Source organism: Thermobia domestica, chromosome 10 (assembly GCF_964235325.1).
Source record: "Thermobia domestica chromosome 10, izTheDome1.hap1.1, whole genome shotgun sequence".
Classification (NCBI taxonomy): domain Eukaryota; kingdom Metazoa; phylum Arthropoda; class Insecta; order Zygentoma; family Lepismatidae; genus Thermobia; species Thermobia domestica.
In genome coordinates this window covers 247,758,388-247,778,057 of record NC_137463.1, presented here as the reverse complement: position 1 = coordinate 247,778,057, position 19,670 = coordinate 247,758,388, and the positions used below count along the sequence as shown (strand labels likewise).

Genomic DNA, 19,670 nt, shown 5'->3' with positions numbered 1-19,670 from the left:
AAGAATTTTAATATCGAATCGCCTTGTTTCATAAACAGTAAAAAAATGAAGCAAAAGGTTTTTTTAAAAAAATATATTTTTTCTGAAATAATCATTCTGTCTGTTGTTCGTATCCCGATCGTTTGACAAAAATAATATACTGTGTACTACCAACACCCACTATTTGCGAGCGATACTGGTTCTCCCTCTTGATTATCTTCTGGTCCTGTCTCTAGTACGTCTAGTTTCCTAACGCTCTTGATCATTGGCAACTCTGTAGAAACATTTTGCTACGATGTTAACAAGCGATGCAAGCAACCTTTAGAGTCTTCATCCCAGCGAAATTAAAATACCGCTAATTTTACAGTAATTATGTGATATCTTCAAATAGATAAAAGATAATTGAAATGTGGAACAAGAGCGCCCTAGACAATATTATTTTGCATGAGGTACCGTTATCACAAGTCACCTAGTGGCTTTCCGTTTTCAACCGTTTAGAAACGCGAAAATAAATGCCGATTTTCAAAATGGCTCGAAATCGAAAGCAGATAAGTGAGTCGTGATAACGGTATCTCATGTAAAATAATATTGTCTAGGGTGCTTTTGTTCCACATTTAGATTATCTTTTATCTATTTGAAGATATCACATAATTACTGTAAAATTAGCGGTATTTTAGTTTCGCCGGGATGAGGCCTCTTAAGGAGAAAGAGTCAACGCTTGCTGGGCCTATAGTATTAACTAAAACCTGAGGAAATGTAGTAAAAATCAGTGATTCTTTGTAAATGAATCATTCAGAAGTATTTTCTTTTAAAGGATTTCAACTGTGGCTTAATCCTTAAAATGCTACTTCATAGAGAAATTCCGAAGTTTATCACAGAACCAGTGTTTCAATATTTTGATTACTAACCATCAGGTAAGATACCGAGATGATACAACTTGGTAGCGCCAGTAAGGTAAACTTGTATAAAAGTGGTAGTTATTCCCGTGCAGTCTTGGGGAGTAACGTAACGCAAGTAACGCGTTACTAGTAACGCGTTACTTTTTAAGTAACGTTTCCTAGTAACGCGTTACTGTTTTTCCAAAGTAACTGTAACGGTAACGCGTTACAAATTTTTAGGTAACGTACCTAGTTTGCGTTACTTTTTTCGCGTTACATTTCGGATGAGTAACTACAATATATGTATATTTTTTTCGAAAACAAATGTTTCTTTCCTGTAAATGAATTTCTCAGAATGAAACAATCGAGCATGAACTACGTATGCCAGTTACCGACAGTCACAGACACACAGAGGAACAAATAAGATCATAGTGCCACTTGCTGTTTTTGGAAGATGAGGACAGCCTTAGAGAAATCACGTGTACTGATTGCAAGCAGCTGGAAGATTTTGTCGTAGATTTTGACAGCTCCAAATCAATACATTAAGTGAGTGAACTAGGAGTGCAATGATACCGGTAGTCTATTTTACTTTGATTGGTGTTGTTTTTATAAAGATGGAGAACGAAAATATTTTACCATTCGAACATTTGAAAGAATACTTTTTTCCTTAAGAACTGGGGATGATGGTAGACAGAATTTAAAAATAGTGTCTGAAGTGCCCCGGCGGAAAATATTTATCAAAGCTAGGGTGCCATAATTAAAGATTTACAGTAAAGGGTTAATATGAATAAACTGTGTTCCGATGAGCAGGCCTACTTTATTACTAGAAAATAGTTTGCTGATGGTATGTAATATTGGAGTTCTTTCAGATCAGTTTGCTTATCCTAGAGTCCCGTTGATTATAGAGTTTGAAACTAGCTTTAAAAAGCATGTATCGATTTTAGAGTTACTGGCAAGTTTTGATTCACTCCCAAGTTCATGTGTTCTCATTTTATTAGTTGTAGTGTAATGTTTCTCCATATTCTGTATTTTTAATTTTACATAACATTGTTATTATTATATAATTAGTTTAGCAGAATAATAATAAGCAACCATTTTTACTAACGCTCAAGTCGAGTTTCGAGTCAAGTCAAAGGTAATATCCTTGAGTCGAGTTCCGACCCGATTCAGTTTTTCGCTTCGAATTTCGAGTCCAGTCGAGTTTGATAAATGGCTCGTTCGTTTTAACTCGTCTTGAAATCATGGCCTGATTACACTGGAAAACGAAAACCATGAGAAATGTAAGCTAAACAGTAATATTGAATACTTTTAGTGTTGCTCAAGAGAGGGGACACTGCTCGCACCTCGTCTCGTCTCGATAGCAAGACCACAAGAGATTTTTTTATAACAAGCTCAGCTCGGCTCGGCTCAACTGAGAAGATGGCTCGAGCCGGCTCACTTGGGGTGAACCATCGGCTCGAGCTGGCTTGGTAGGGATGAACCATCTGCTCGGTTCGGCTCAACTGAGCCGAGGGCTCTAGCCGAGTCGGTTGGGTGAGCTGTTGGCTCGGCTCACTTCTCGGTTCGGATCGATAGTGAATGAGCTGTGAGCCGAGCTGCTCGAGTTGTTGACAATTCTAAACCTGGGCCGAGCAGTTTTGAAGATATTTGGCCAGTGCCCTATAACTTTTAATAGTGTTTGGCTCGAGCCCAAATACTCAACCTAGACACTCAATCCAAATTGAGAAGCTCGTGAACAATGTCCTTGACTCCTAGACTTCACGACTACCGAGGTTGGCAATCAACTAGTTTTTTTAGTATTCAAATACAAACCGCCTATCGTTCATGTTTATATACAGTGTTGTTATAATTAATAATAATAATAATAATAATAATAATAACGGTAGTAATAGTACGGAAAGTTGAAGTCATAATTTTTTCACATTTTTAAAGTTTCGGACCTAAAGGTAACGCGTTAGTAACGCGTTACCTTCGAAGTAAAGTAACAGTTACTTTTTTGTTGCAAGTAACGCGTTACTAACGCGTTACATTTTAAGAGAAAGTAAAGTAACTTGTAACGCGTTACATTTTTACAAGTAACTTACCCAACACTGTTCCCGTGACCAGGTTGTATCATCCCTTTATCTTATCTGATGTTTAGTAAATCAGAGATAAATCAGGAGTTTGTGAGACTGGTGCGGAGAGATTCCATTCAGTAAGTTCAATCAGTGAATTTTATCGCAGATTTATATTGTTCTTCATCAAATATGCTCAAATATTTCTGAGAAAATTACATTGTAGAAATTATTTAGAACAGTAAGTCAGTAATGAAATGAATTTTCAACAAGATATAGTAATTAATGCCAGTACTTCATATCTAATCTCAAAACTAACAATATTAATTTAGCATCAACTGCAGGATAGTAGCGTTAAGTTACTTTAACTATATTTGAATTTATTTTAAGGATTTGAAACATTCGATTCTCAGAGAATACAAATGAGGAAAATGTCAATTGGACCATAAACATTTCTCTAAACATTTCATAACCTTCGTCATACACTAGTACATATGAAGTGCTATTACACACTTATTATGGACATTATCACAGTAAATCAATATTAACTGCTACTACTTAAGATTAAATTTACCATTCATTCACACACACACTCACATACATACAGGACAATGTATTAACATGGGTAATAGTAGTTTTGGAAGAAACCAACTAATTACAATTTAGTGAACATTTATTACATTTACTAAGAAATTAAGACATAGAATTTCATAAGCATGCAATAAGTATACATTTACATGGATCAATTCACATACGAAATTGCATAATAGTAACGCAGTAGTATATACACTTATATTTATATATTTTTATTAATAGACATGCTCAAAAGAAAAAAAGGAAATTATATTTTTATTTAGCTTTTGGTAAAAAATAATATATTTGTTAATAAGTTTAATAAACAAATTTGACGAATGGAAAGAAAAGAAAAAATCTTAAAATGAGGATTTGTAATGAGTCTCTATCTCATTTATGAGTATTTTGAAAGTGATTTTAAACGAGTCCCTTCTCGTACTTCAGGTTAACTATAATATTCTGTATATCATCGAAGCACCCTTGCTGGTGTCCGCATTTTTTTTACTTTTTGCATTTCTTATCTTTGCGCACAAGGATGTATATACTCGTACGTTAATCATATTTATTCGGTTTTATAAGAAATTAAACACATATTCAGTTCGTAAAAGTATTCATCAACACTTCTCCCACTTCGGAGGTTTAAGAGATCAAAATATCGTCAATCGTATCACAACGACCATGAAATGTATTCTGTCATTGGCTTACTATCACCTTCACTATCTTTCAATAAATGTCGCTTTGTACTACTAATTACACACATTTGTCGTTAGACTTGCACTATATATATGCCTGCTCGAGAATTTCCCAAGTTCAGAAGGATTTTTACTGGTATGGTAAACACAACTATTAAGATGGAAACACTGGTGAAATTTGAGGATTCGTATTTGAGGAACGGAAATTGAAATATAGTTCTAGAGAAGGATTTTGGTTTACTAATTTGATGGTTGATTCAAGGACACATTAGGGTTACGATGACCTTCCTAAATCCCATGCTACATGAAGTTAGTATATTACATACGATGTTAGTTGTTACATAGATTACTTAATTACATTACAAAGTTTGACGAGAATATCTAACATGCGGCGGTATTTTACAACTCTTCATTTTATATTTTGTCGGATATTTCGTAACTATGCCAACCAAGGACCGTTTGGGTAAGTACTAAGATCCTTTACGCATGTTTATCTACTCACTTCAACATTATACATTTTACTTCAATATTATATTCATATTGCACACACATTCATATTTCAACATATATATATATATATATATATTAATATATTATTATAATATTTATATATTATAATTAATCTTTCAAATTATTAACCCCGACAAATTGAGTTTTAAGGTTGCAACACTTTATATAAAAGATCCGACCTATCGTGCATATACAAATTAAACTAATTACCCACGCATAATGATAAAATTAGAATTCTCAAATATTTTATTTCAACTGGGATACGTTTAAATAACATGGCAGGCACGTAAACACATAATATGTATATGATTCTACAATGTTAACACTATTTTTGGGCCCAATACAACTACAACAACATATACATATGAGATTATCAATGAAACAAAAGTAAAAAGTGACTGATAAAATCTGACAGAGAATTCTGAACAGATAATGAAAGAAGTAAATTAAAATTGTATCGGGTACTGAACCATTGCCCACTATCGCAGTGGGTCGGAATATGATGTAGAACGTTCCCTTGACCTTCCACATTAACGAATACCTCTAAGAGTCGTGTCTCGCGACACCTCAGCTGGTAAGTTAAGTCCAAATGATACATGTCAAATGATTGATATATGTCAAGTTCAGAACTCGGGGGAGGGAGGTTAAAGATTTTTTAAAATTCTTGAAGAGAATAGAGGGATAGGTAGAGAAGAGAAAGAAAAGCAAAAGCGGCGCCAAAGAAATAAGCTAGGACACTAAGACTACAAAGATAAGTGGTCGAATTTCAACATACAACAATCCACAGCCAAATATACTTTCATATGCCGAAAAAGAGTTGCCCTACTAAAATGTGTAGCTTAAAATAAATATCTCTAAACCCACAGCTAGTCCGTGTCCAGAGCGAGATTTCCACAAAGACAATGGCTTTATGAAAATCTCACTTAGCGCTGTATCCGGCTGAGAGCTTGGAGACTCCGGAACTACCGGAAGGATGGTGTGGTCTCTAATTTAAAATTTTCAAATAAAAAAATATCCGACCCTTCAGAAACTGAGAAGAGTTTCGAGGAAAGTATGGAAAACTAAAGTCAATAACTAGAAAAAATCTAACAGGGATTTGCCAAAATTTAAAAAAGTTAAATAAAATAAATTTTGTACTAGTAAGTTGTCTGCCAAATATTACTAGTAGCTCCCAGTACGCAAGGGCACTAACCTTGAGGCGTCAACTAATTTTAAATACTATATACTAGAAATAAAAGAAGTGAAAATTCATGGGTATTGAGGTTTAGACGCCCTGGTACGGTATTACGAGAGTTTACTGTAATAGATTTTCTATATTATTCGATCCTGTCTACTTCGTCACCTCTGCGGACAATAGTGAACTTAGCTTAGACATATGACGTGGGAAACAAATTGAAAGTTGCAGAGTACATTTCTGTTTTCCCTCCATTACTGCACGATACACGCCCTAGGTTAGTTAATAAAGCAGTGGGTCCGAAACCTTGCCATATTATGCTCTATTCCATTTTAATGTTGCATCAATCCGCAAACTCATGTAGTCCAGAATTTACCTTCGTCTTCTCCCTAATTAATCTTCATACACTGATAACCGCTATTACCCTTTTTGCAACTCTCATGGTGACATTTCATCTGATTCTCTTCATTTCTCCGTAAATTTTGTATTTCGGTGCCGCCATCTGCGGCAGTTAACTCATTATTTTTTATTTTGTTTTGAAGAACATTTTTTCACACAGATAAGTATTTCCGAAAGTGGAAAGAATGCCAGAAACAAATTTATGCAATTGATTAAACTGTATGAGTGGCATATGCTTATAAAATTCCAACAATGATAAACATTTTTCTTTAGAAATATTGCTACACTGCAAATCAATAATTTCTATTTGAAGTTCTAGGGCAAGGGATTTTGTATCGTTGTTAAAAGGTTTTTGAATAGTCTTGATTTCATTTGCAATTGCATCAACACCTGAAAATCAAAACTCAAAATTTATTTTTAAATCACCGAAAGCTTCAATTGCATTGACTTTTTTTCTTTCATTCGTCTTATTTTTATCTTTTGCTACTAAAAACAGAAGGATACTTTCTTCCTCCCCTCGAAACATTAGGCAGTTTACTCTTTTAGCCTTAGGGTGGATGATGGTCAGCTGAAACCTTTTTCCCTCGGAAACGCAAGTTACGACATCTGTGGATAAGTCTGTCAAACTGCTTGAAGTCTGCTGAACAAGGAAGGCCCATATAAACCGTGAGAGTAGAATTTTGATGAAAATTAGTGACAAGATTCAGTTCGAGTTGCCAGGTACCGCGCGGGGATAAGAAATTAATGCCAGCATAGGATCGTGCAATTTACTGATTACTTTTGTTACCTTTTAATATCTTGTATTGTTATTTGAGGAAACATTTCACAATGTTTAGGCCCGTATCCACGGGGGGCTAGGGGGCCGGACTCCCCCTAAAATTTTCACGGTAGACTTGCAAATGAACTATAATATGTTTGGGTCGGGCTCCCCAACTTCTACCGGGCCCCCCCTACATTTTTGGACTGGCTACGGGCCTGACAATGTTGCTTTTCAAAAATAATTTGAGTATATTTTATGAAAAGAACCAAAGTTTTATCTGTATTCTAAACTTAATAATGACTTTGCGTTTCCTTGTTTTTCATTGATTTCCTTATGCAGCTTTCTATTATTAATATAGTAGATTATAAATTTAATATACCCATGGAACTTCTACCTGAGCAGTTGCATATTAACGTTTCTGTAGCTTACATTGAACTAATGTGTATTAAAAAAAAATCAGAGATCTTGGATATATAGCGAAAGGTGTTTATGTCTTATGTTAAATCGAATCTCTTTAACTCATATAAGCTGTACACAGTCCTGCTGCCTCTTAAGGATGTAAGCAGAAAACACGGGGGTAAAATTCCTTTGCATAAATTTGTGTGATACAAAATACGTTAACATTTTTATCTGTATTAAAATTATGTAGGCGCATAAGATGATGATTCAAATTAACAAAACATTGGTTACTTACCAATATATATTCTTCCGTGAGTAAACTAAATAGTCTCCAGACGTATTAGAAAAACAAGCTAGTTCCGTCTTCAACAAATAAGCTACGGTAAGGTAACAAAGGGGGAAAAATTGTAATAACCACGCACGCGTTTGTGGTTATTACAAAATGATGCATCTTCCTATGAAACTCATTTTTTATTACGGTACAATTATTTGAGGTCCGTTTAACAACCAATGTATTCCAATTTGAAAATAATTACTTTTCACAGAATGATGGTCTAGCCATAGGTAACAAACTATTCTCCGATACTATCCAACATTGTTTTAAATCAAATATAAACTTCTATTTTACAAGAAGATACATTTAAGTATATTAGATATTACCGTTATGCCGATGACATTTTACTACTTGTGCGTGATGAAAATACTCTTTTACAAATATTTAAACAGTTCAATAATCAGCATCCTAGGGTGGAGTTCACTCTCGAGCGTGAATCTGGTACTGTCTTCCTTTTCTAGATTTACTGATTACCCGAGGTAATAATAAATTTATAACGAAAGTATATCGAAAACCCACTGTAATCACTACTTACATACATCAACAATTAGCCCATTCACCACTGTACAAGGCCAATATTTGGAAGAATTTCTTTCGTAGGGCATTATTAATTTGTGATCATCTAAATAGTCTGAATAATGAAACACAGTTTTTATATGAAATAGGAAAAAAAGCGTACTTTGCAAAAATGGTTTAATCAAACACGTAGATCGGTGCAAGCTCCTAAAAAAGCTATTCCCAGAGAAACAAAATTTTGGATAGGAATTCCTTACTTTCCACAATTATTGACAAAAATTCAACGTATCATTACAAGGCATAACATATCTGCTTCCAGTATCCCCCTGTAAAAGTTTAGAGAAACATCTTACCGGCTTTAAAAGTTATTTTGTTGATCCACTTAACAAGTCAGGTATTTTCGTGCTCAATGTGAATCTAACTCTTGAAATGTAGATCAAATCAAACACGATATTAATACCCTAATTAGAGAACAGATTAGACAATGAAAAAAGTCACAAGAAGAGGGTATGTTGCGATTGTCACTTCACCTAAACAACATACTCACAATATAAAGCAGGTTAATGTGATAGGTTCAGCAAAAACACACAAACAACGGGAGATTAAAGAATCATTTTTTATTCATAAACCGACTTTAAATCTGGAATTTGGCAACATTGATAAAATCTGGTTTCGTACCTTTGATGTATATTTTGGATCTGGCAACAGTGACGTAACTTAGACACCACGCTTTCTTCAGTTCAAGTCTTTCTTTCGCTCACTGTGCTCTGCTCGTGGCTTTAGTATCCCTCTCTCACATTATATTTATTTGGTGGTATGTATTCCTTTTTCCATACCATATTTCTCTCATCCATTTTTTATCCTTGTTACCTACCACTAAAGACGGAATTAGTTTGTTGTTCCAATACGTCTGAAGAATATTTAGTTTTCCATTGGAGGATATGAGGTTATTGGTAAGTAACAACCAATTTTTTGTTAATTTTGTCTATATATTTGAAAACTAAGTAAAAATATTTTTCTTTCGATAATTTCAGTTGGAAAATGGCTATTGATCTGTATTATACGGATATTAGTCCACCTTGTAGGAACGTGCTCTTAGTAGCAAAAGCATTAGGACTGGAACTTAACTTAAAAGTAGTTAACACGCTGAAAGGAGAACATCTGGAACCTGAATTTGTTAAGGTAAGGAAACAAATTAAGAACATGTAGATAATGTGAGTCTTTTCTCTTTTTACTTTTCGTTCAATGTGTTATAATTTCTTGGCATATAGTTACATTTAGTTGTTGCTGTAGGCATCTTAATAAAATTACATTAACTTTATATCTATCTATCTATCTATATATCTATCTATCTATATATATATATATATATTTGTATGCATATATGTATGTATGTGTGTATAGATAGATAGATAGATATAGATCAGCGCTTCCAAATGGCGGCCCGCCAAACCATTTTCTGCTGCCCACAAAGCTCTCACGATTCGCAATTGTTATTAGCCCTACTGATATTATTTTCATTCATTCATTTAATGTTTCCACTCTTCTTTCGAAATAACGCATCTATTTAGCGCTTCTGTACAACAAACAGGCGCGGACATCCACGACAACACCTTTCCCTAAAAACTGTGAGTTCGTTCGGAAAAGAGCGTCAATGTTTGATAGCACTTATTTGTGTAAAAGTGCATTTTCTACCATGAAAATTGTGAAGAATCGCTTCAGAAGCTGCCTTGGAGATTCTTCTTTTTTACACTTCCTGCGACTCACAACAACAGAAATGAATGTAGATATTCCACAGCTTGTAAACGCTGCTAGTCACCCTCATTTGTCATATTGAATAGGTATATAATATTTCAAATACTTTTTCTATATTTTTCTTTTGTAGCGTAATAATAATAATAATAATAATAATAATAATAATAATAATAATAATAATAATAATAATAATAATAATAATAATAATAATAATTATTATTATTATTATTATTATTATTATTATTATTATTATTATTATTATTATTATTATTATTATTATTATAAGCTGCGGCCCTCCACTTTACTAGTAAAGACGGTTATGGCCCTCAGGCTCATTATAATTGGACACCACTGATATAGATATATATCTTTAATTGATCAATATCTCATGATTTCAGTGATTGACAATTTCATTAGCCGTTCCCCGTGCTTCCATTCCCGATGCTTGAAATCCCATTTCGTTATCAGTTAATGTGCTATCATTGTGTTTTATAACATGGCTAGTCTAGTTCATCTTACTTAATTGTACATTTTGTATCAAAACCATTTAGTTTACCTATGTTTCATCTTAGGAACTTCACAGCGATTGAGAATTAAGTAAAATCAATCCTTCACCATATAAGATGGAGATCTCAGTTATTTTTATTACTCTAATTTAATAATTTTATTATTATTTTACCAAAAGAGAGACTGACTCTTTTAAAACTCACTTTATTTTAAATTACTTTATTTTAAATTGTATAATTTGTAACTGTTTCGGATATCTAGCATATCTTTCTTCAGACTCTATCGAAAATAAATGAAAATACAGACATATATATAGCCATTGTTATGACAAAGTTTAAATTCTTTAACCGTCATATATATGTAGCAAATAGGAGGAAAAAAAAATAAATAAATAAATAAAAATTAAAAAGTACAACAATGACTATATATATGTCTGTTAAAAGAATTTAAACTTTTTCATAACAATGACTATATATATGACGGTTAAAGAATTTAAACTTTGTCATAACAATATTTATATATATGTCTGTATTTTCATTTATTTTCGATAGAGTCTGAAGAAGGATATGCTAGATATCCGAAACAGTTACAAATTATAATTTAAAATAAAGTAGGTTTTAAGCTTTGGTCATTGACTCTTTTGTTAAAATAATCAATCCAAAGCCATGAATAGTCTTACTATTATTTTAAGTTAGACAAATATTTTGTAAGAATTAAAAGTATAGGTAAAGTGTTTATATGTAATGTAAATCTTCTACTGTACACAGCAGAATTGTTTTATGTAGTTTAAAGAGTTCGTACTTTCTCATGTTTAAATGGATATCATGCTATTACGCTAAATAATATATGTAATCTGTTTCAGTCACTTTTGAAATAATGTCTCAGCGGATTATGATAGAATTCCGTATTAAAACCTATTTTTAAAATAGCAAATACAAAATACCCAAACTAAACACAGCAATACACTGAGCAAGGCTGTGTAATAAGATATATATATATATATATATATATATATATATATATATATATATATATATATAAAGCACGTAACAGTTTCAACACAATAACTGTGTTCATCTAACTCCCGCTCCTTCTGGCTGCTTGGGAGTTGATCACCTCTTATATACTTTCCCGAGATCACCTTTTAATTAGGCTCCGCCTCTTCATTAAAAAGTAACACTTGTGTTTTTCACTTTCACTTGTTCAGCTGCACACTTGTCCAATTAAAAGTTCACTTTTCTGCTGAATGCATTCTGCCCTCTAATTATCTTTGTTATGTTTCCTTATTAATTTGTTCTCTTTCTTTCTTCTTCTTTAAGTAGAATCTTCTCCCACTCTATTTATCACGAATATTGCATTCTAATTCATCAACTTTTCTCTTAGCTTCATAATTTCCCTGGCTTCTTTCCAGTTTCTCACCAATGTTCTGTTCTTCGCTTCTATGACCTCTGGTCCTTTCCATGCTATCCTGTGGTTTGTCTCTTTCTGATGTTTATATATTGTATTGTTGTCCCTTTTCATGTATCAAATTTGCGACTTAAAATTGTCGTAATTTCTTGTATTGTAGCTGTTTTGTTTATCTACAGAAGTATAGCGAAATTTGCATGTACATACTGCAATATTACCGTTCAATTTCCAACCCTGTCTGAGCACAAATGCAAGGAAAATAATCTAAACCTAAAGTGAGTTCGTGAGGATATAGTATATTTCTTTTTTCGGACTTTGTTTCTGAAAGGCAGTCTATGTTTTTGTGACCAGAAGGTGCAATGTTCCAGATTTCTGATTTTAGAAGCGACTCTCTAAAGTACGAGTCTGTAAGCTACTGTTGTCGACCTAATTTTTTTGAACACAGTTCTTCGATTTTTTTTTCTATCTCATGCTCTTAAAGATTGATCGTTAGATCCGCACCAGTATCCACTTAGAGAACTCCTTTTTCTTTTTTTTTTTCTCTCTCTCTCTCTTTCATCTTTTTTCTAAATAATTGCGTTGCAAGGAATACCAACAAATGTCTCCTCTGGAACCTTCTAATCGTGGAAAATTGCTTCTAATTTGTTAAACTCGAAATCAAGCTCAAGAAACACAGGCGTCAATCCCACCGGGGACTCCGGTGATGTGGGTCCCCTAATATTTGTAAAACGACTTTCGTCCCACCCACTAATATTTCAAGTATCTTAGGTTAACTATCGCAAGGTGTCATTTCAGACTTCGTTTGAGTGCTGCAAGAGCACAACCGACATAGACTTTCACTTGTTGTACTAATATATTATTAGACAATCGATTAAAGTATATGCATTCCTCAAACTCTTGGAGGCGGGGGGAAGTTGCCCCTCCTACCAGGGGCGGATCCAGGAGGAGCGATTGCCCCCCCAGAAGAGGAAACTTTCTTATTTTATATCTATCTATTTATCTATCTATCTATATATATATATATATATATATATATATATATATATAATCCATCCCAAAGTTTGGAGCCCTTAAAAGTAGCAATATGGCAAACCCCCCCCCAGAAGTCGGTCCTGAATCAGCCCCTGCCTCCTACCCCCCCTAAATAACACCTCTGCAACTATGACCCAAAAGAGGATCAACCATAAAGTAACAAACTGTCTCTGTTTGGATAGCGTGCAGCAAAGCGAGTTTAGTTTAGCTTTAAAAAAAATCAACTAATTTTTAACTATACATTGTTGAGCTTAGTTTATGTTAGTTGTAGGCTAGTAGGCCTAAAACCTATTTTCAAAACTTTATCGTTTCTGAGTATTTACTTCACACTGTCTTCTATCATTATTTTGTTCTTGACATACACTTAGTATCATTTAAATTGAAATAAAATTGAAAAACAAGGTTCAATTTTACTGTTTGAATCAACAAACTAGAAAGTGTGCGTGTGTGTGATTTAAAACCACACTCCCCCCCCAAAAAAAAAAACTATCAAAGATAAAAATAAAACACAAAGATGTTAAACTTTTTGTTTGTTTTTAAGTCAAAAGTGCTTTAAAATACAATGTACGAAGACTTTTTTTTTATTTTCCGGGGGAGAGCTCCCGGACCCCTTGCTTTCCAGGGGTATTCAATACATCCCGGTCCCTCCGGTAGTCTGTCCCCCCAAAGTTTTTCTGCTGACGCCAATGGAAACACATATATTTAATTTAAACAAACGCTCCTTGTTTTATTTTTTGAATAATGTCTATTTTCGTACGGACTTAGATTGAAATAAATTAAATTTTAAAATTAGATAAAATAAATGAATATGACTACGACTTTGGAAAAATGGCAGTCTGTAGCTCTGAGGCCTATTGAACTAATATATGGATCAAAAACATACCTGACTTTCCTATAGGCTTAGGAAAATTGTTCACAAATAGATTTTAACACCATGTTTCAAACCACAATTAACATTGAGGAGACTTTAGTAAACTAGATAACAATATTCTTTGATTAAGGGTTTCAGTATGGTGTTTATGGAAGTTAAGTGCGAATGCAGTAGTCCTTATATTGGCATAACTAAGCCCAATGTAAAAACTAGAATAGAAGGAAACATTAGAGATTCTAAAGAAGAAAATGCAGCCATCTCATGTGTGTTAAAAAAGGAACATATTTGAATATCTCTATACTCATATTAAATATCTGGGTCTTAAGATGGACAGAGGAAAATTAGACAAAGATTGGGAAACCATCGTAACCAGCTTTATTAGTAAAAATTGAAATTATTTTTCATCGTTTAGATAAGCAGGCTCAGGCAGACAACAATGGGCTGTTTTCCAGCTTGGGAGTTTGGCGTGAGATTAAGAACCTCATTTATAAAGAAAGAAAAAAGACTTGGTCAACTTATTCTAAGAAAGTCAGACGCTCGTTGTAAGAATTGATATCCGTTGCGCGAGCGGATCACGTTGAGCGATTTGAACAATTCTTCTCTCGGAATCATTATCAGTTCAAGTAAAAATCGACTAGAGGTATTACATTAAATATTTACAAGTTAAGTAAGATAAAAAAAAATATCGTAGAAATGTGAATCTATCCAAATTTTCGCAAACTTTAGAGTACATGCGCGACCGGAAGATATAAACCGATTTTATTTATTTATATATTTTTACTTCTTTTTAGTCTCCCTGATTCACAACAGTTCCGTGGTATTACAACTTGAAAAAAAAAATGTTTTTTTCCTTCTGTCCATTCTACTATATAGGGCAGACGCATTAAAATCCATCACGAGTGAGTTCAAGAAATGTAAGATGGACCTGGTAGAAGTTCAGGAATTTAGACAGGAAGGAAAGGGCGAGTGCAAACCAGAATTTTTACCTTTTTTTATGGGGAAGGAAATAAAATTTAGCAGTGGGTTCTTTATTCACAAATTAATAATATCAGTAATCAAATATATTGAATTTGTTAATGATAGACTTTCTTTCACTACTATTAAGGCTTGGTAGTGCAATATTGTTGTTTTATATGTACACTCATGTCCAAAATGATTGTCGCATATTTATAACTATCTTCTTGTAAGAATATAATTTGATAGTAATTTTGCAGGGTATTTTTAATACTGATACTATGTGTATAATCGAAAAATGTATATATGTAGGTAAATTTCATAGGAAAAGAATTATAAATACGAAAATTAGAATGAGTAAAACAAAATGTTGCTAAATGGACAAGAAAGTTTTGTTTTCGTTTTATTGTTCTTATTTACTGCTCTTGTGACATGAAATTTGCCACATATAAGTCTCTGCCGATTATACACATACAAACATTGTAAGAAATACCGGGCGAATTCGTTATCAAATTATATTCTTAAAACAACCTATTTATAGATATGCGACAATAATTTTGGACATGAGTGTACATGTCCGAACAGAAGATAAGGATGATGATCCAAAAGGACAGTTTTTACGAAAAAGTAGAAGTTGTATTTAGTCAACTCTCGCGATAGTATATAAAAATTCCATTAAGGTATTTCAGTGTGAAAGTAGGACCAGAGTATATATTAAATTCGATTATAGGAAACGAAGGTCCGCATAAGGAAAGTAATAACAACGAGGCTAGACTTGCAAACTTTGCAATATCCAAAAATCTTATAGTGAAGGGTACAAAATGTCCACATCGCGACATTTCGTATATATATACTTGGACCTCACCAATTGATCGCGTTTAAGTAGGTAGAAAATGACAGTCTAGCTTAACTGATACTTGGTCGTTTAGAGGAGCTGACTGTGATACTGGTCAGTATCAGTAGCAGCGAATATAAGAGAGAGATTATGGTTGAAAAACGAAATAATCAGCATCTGATTACAGAGAGTTTTAATCTAAAGAAATTAGAGGAAACCCAGGAGAAAGAGGAATACCAGATTGAAGTGACGAATAGAATCTCGGTTTTAGAGGATACGAAATGACTAGTGTTGAGGATATTTGAGTTAAAATTAGGAACAGGATTAAAATTTTAATAAAAGAAAAATCTGGGACACCTGGAAACACATAAGAACAAACCATGGTCCGATCACTGGGATCCATGGTAACAATATTCCTCATGGTTGTGTTTACAAACACCCGATATGTGCTTCTATTTACAAACATCAATCATGTGCGTCTTACTACGGAGTACTATACCTGCAGACGACGGAGACAACAGCAACACCAATGATCATGTGAGGAAGAAGGTACAACAACGCCACCGCCACACCTGGGGCACATGTATAACCGAGAGGATTTCAACGACAGATATAAGTTTCAACTAATCAAATCCATTTTCTTGGCTTGTAGTGGAGCCTTGCAGAACCTTTACCTCTCTCTGTGCTTACAGTGTAGCATTGGGAGATTCCTTATCACAACACCGCTCTAGCTTGCAGTGGAGCTTCTGAATTCCTTTTGCTCCTGACTTGCAGTGGAGCCTTGTAGGAACCTTTACCTCTCTCTGTGCTTGCAGTGTAGCATTGGGAGATTCCTTATCACAACACCGGTCTAGCTTCCAGTGGAGCTTCTGAATTCCTTTTCCTCCTGACTTGCAGTGGAGCCTTGCAGGAACCTTTACCTCTCTCTGTGCTTGCAGTGTAGCATTGGGAGATTCCTTATCACAACACCGGTCTAGCTTGCAGTGAAGCTTCTGAATTCCTTTTCCTCCTGACTTGCAGTGAAGCCTTGCAGGAACCTTTACCTCTCTCTGTGCTTGCAGTGTAGCATTGGGAGATTCCTTATCACAACACCGGTCTAGCTTGCAGTGGAGCTTCTGAATTCCTTTTCCTCCTAACTTACAATAGAGCCTTGCAGGAACCTTTACCTCTCTCTGTGCTTGCAGTGTAGCATAGGGAGATTCCTTATCACAACACCGGTCTAGCTTGCAGTGGAGCTTCTGAATTCCTTTTCCTCCTGACTTGCAGTGAAGCCTTGCAGGAACCTTTACCTCTCTCTGTGCTTGCAGTGTAGCATTGGGAGATTCCTTATCACAACACCGGCCTAGCTTGCAGTGGAGTTTCTGAATTCCTTTTCCTCCTAACTTACAATAGAGGCTTGCAGGAACCTTTACCTCTCTCTGTGCTTGCAGTGTAGCATAGGGAGATTCCTTATCACAACACCGGTATAGCTTGCAGTGGAGCTTCTGAATTCCTTTTCCTCCTGACTTGCAATGGAGCCTTGCAGAAACCTTTACCTCTCTCTGTGCTTGCAGTGTAGCATTGGGAGATTCCTTATCACAACACCGACCTAGCTTTCAGTGGAGCTTTGTCGGGACTCTAACCCCTCTCTGCTCGCAGTGGAACATTAAGTGTCCTACCCCTCCTCATGTTGCTTGCTTAGTGAGAATTCCTTCCCGAGACCGTCGAGGTCGAAGGGACACCTACTTTAACCCAAACATTAGAGAATTTGTCGCTATTTTTGTATTATGGTAGAATTATGTAATGGAATCTGGTAGTGGGAGAAAACGATTCTGGACTGTAATAATCAGCATCTGATTACATAGTTTTAATCTAAAGAAATTAGAGGAAACCCAGGAGAAAGAGGAACATCAGATTGAAGTGACGAATAGAATCTCGGTTTTAGAAGATACGAAATGACTAGTGTTGAGGATATTTGAGTTAAAGTTAGGAACAGGATTAAAATTTCAATAAAACAAAAATCTGGGACACCTGGAAACACATAAGAACAAACCATGGTTCGATCACTGGGATCCATGGTAACAATATTATAATATCCCGCATGGTTGTGTTTACAAACACCCGACATGTGTTTCTATTTACAAACATCAATCATGTGCGTCTTACTACGGAGTACTATAGCCGCAGACGACGGAGACGACAGTGACACAACTGGTCATGGACGACGGAGGAACAACAGCGCTACCGCCACACCTGGGGCACTTGTATAACCGAGAGGATTTCAACGACAGATGTTAGTTTCAACTGATCAAATCCATTTTCTTTTCTTGTAGTGGAGCCTTGTAGGAACCTTTACCTCTCTCTGTGCTTGCAGTGTAGCATTGGGAGATTCCTTATCACAACACCGACCTAGCTTTCAGTGGAGCTTTGTCGGGACTCTAACCCCTCTCTGCTCGCAGTGGAACATTAAGTGTCCTACCCCTCCTCATGTTGCTTGCTTAGTGAGAATTCCTTCCCGAGACCGTCAAGGTCGAAGGGACACCTACTTTAACCCAAACATTAGAGAATTTGTCGCTATTTTTGTATTATGGTAGAATTATGTAATGGAATCTGGTAGTGGGAGAAAACGATTCTGGACTGTAATATGTTCTACGTATGCTCTACCGGAACACATGCACTAGCAGAACTTTACAATATTCGTTTTTCACTCTTCACTAAACTATCTTTATGTTCCGCGGTAGAAAGAAAATAAGTAAATAAAACAAGAACTGGAGAATCTTCTAAACACGTTTAGTTGAGTTGAATGGTATGGCTTCTAGGCGAGAGGAAATACATCGAGAGAAACGGATGTATGAACAGATGAAAAATAAACATACTGCTGAACAAGACTGCACTTATTTAATAAAAACACATTTAGACGTGACGTTTCGATCTTCTAGCCAAAATCCTCATCGGACGTACACTCATAAGGACGCCAGATGAGGATCTTGGCTACAAGATCGAAACGTCACGTGTAAATGTGTTTTTTATATTAAATAAGTGCAGTCTTGTTCAGCAGTGTGTTTATTTTTCTGATTTTATTTGCAAGACGTGTGACTATGATTGTGTGTCAGTATGAACAGACGAACAGATATCGAAAAATCATTCTCGGTGTGTAGGGGCCATGAAACATATTAATCCATTGAAATCTGGATTTGATGTTTTTTACAATTACCGTACTTGTTTTTTTCCTTTCATCGCTCGACAGTAAAAACTAAATGTAAGAAATGTTCTGCCGAAACCTCTCAATCCAAGACTCAGATTTCAAAGATGAGGTTGGCTGGTTTGAGCTTAGCGCTTCTTTTCAATAGCGAGGCATACAATTTAAGGTGTAATCCGAATATCCATAAATATCAAGGTTCTCCCACGAAAATCGAACGAGAAACCCCTGCATCAAAGTCGCTCTGATTAACCATTAGACCAGCGGGGAGGGCGTTTCCAAGATGAATTAAGAACTATTTTTACTGTTTCTTGGGGTGGTAAGAACGATATTGAGGAAGTAATTTAGATTGATTTCTGCAAGAAAAGAGGTCACTCAGTGACAATCTGTGCTCTGATGCTTATCAGAGAAGATAGGATTGGAAGCTCAAAGCGGTTGTTGACAACTTAAGAAGACTGCTTTTGTAGTGTTATGGCAGTACATATATATATATTTCTCTTTCTGCGTCCTGAGAATAGAGTTGAGTTGAGTTGATTTTGAGTTTAACGTCCCGTTCAGCAGCGAGGCTATATGAGACGTGGACCTACTGATTAACGTGGAATCCGAAACACATGAGCTCCCGCCGGGAATCGAACCCGGGTCTCCCACGCCAAGGGCATCCTGAGAATAGATAAACGAAACTTTTAATCATGGGCGTCTCTGGTAGGAGGGGGAACGAGGAGGACGCGTCCTCCCCAATATTTTGAAGTACAAAATATTCAATATTCTATTCAATTTAATTTATTTACTAACGACAGAATAACATATAAATAATATTAATTACATTTATTTGGAATATAATATTCAGGCTCTGAAACGATTAT

The 19,670-nt window shown here is 35.0% G+C and overlaps 1 protein-coding gene across 1 annotated transcript in view; it reads left to right on the top strand.

The window, feature by feature from the left end:
• Positions 1-19,670, top strand: part of LOC145661885 (glutathione S-transferase 1-1-like) — a 95,339-nt gene that overhangs the window by 62,991 nt on the left and 12,678 nt on the right. Inside the window, exons 5-6 of the mRNA XM_081727227.1 lie at positions 6,420-6,478; positions 9,303-9,450. Coding sequence (XP_081583353.1) covers positions 6,420-6,478; positions 9,303-9,450 — 207 coding nt within the window. The remainder of the gene's footprint in view (positions 1-6,419; positions 6,479-9,302; positions 9,451-19,670) is intronic.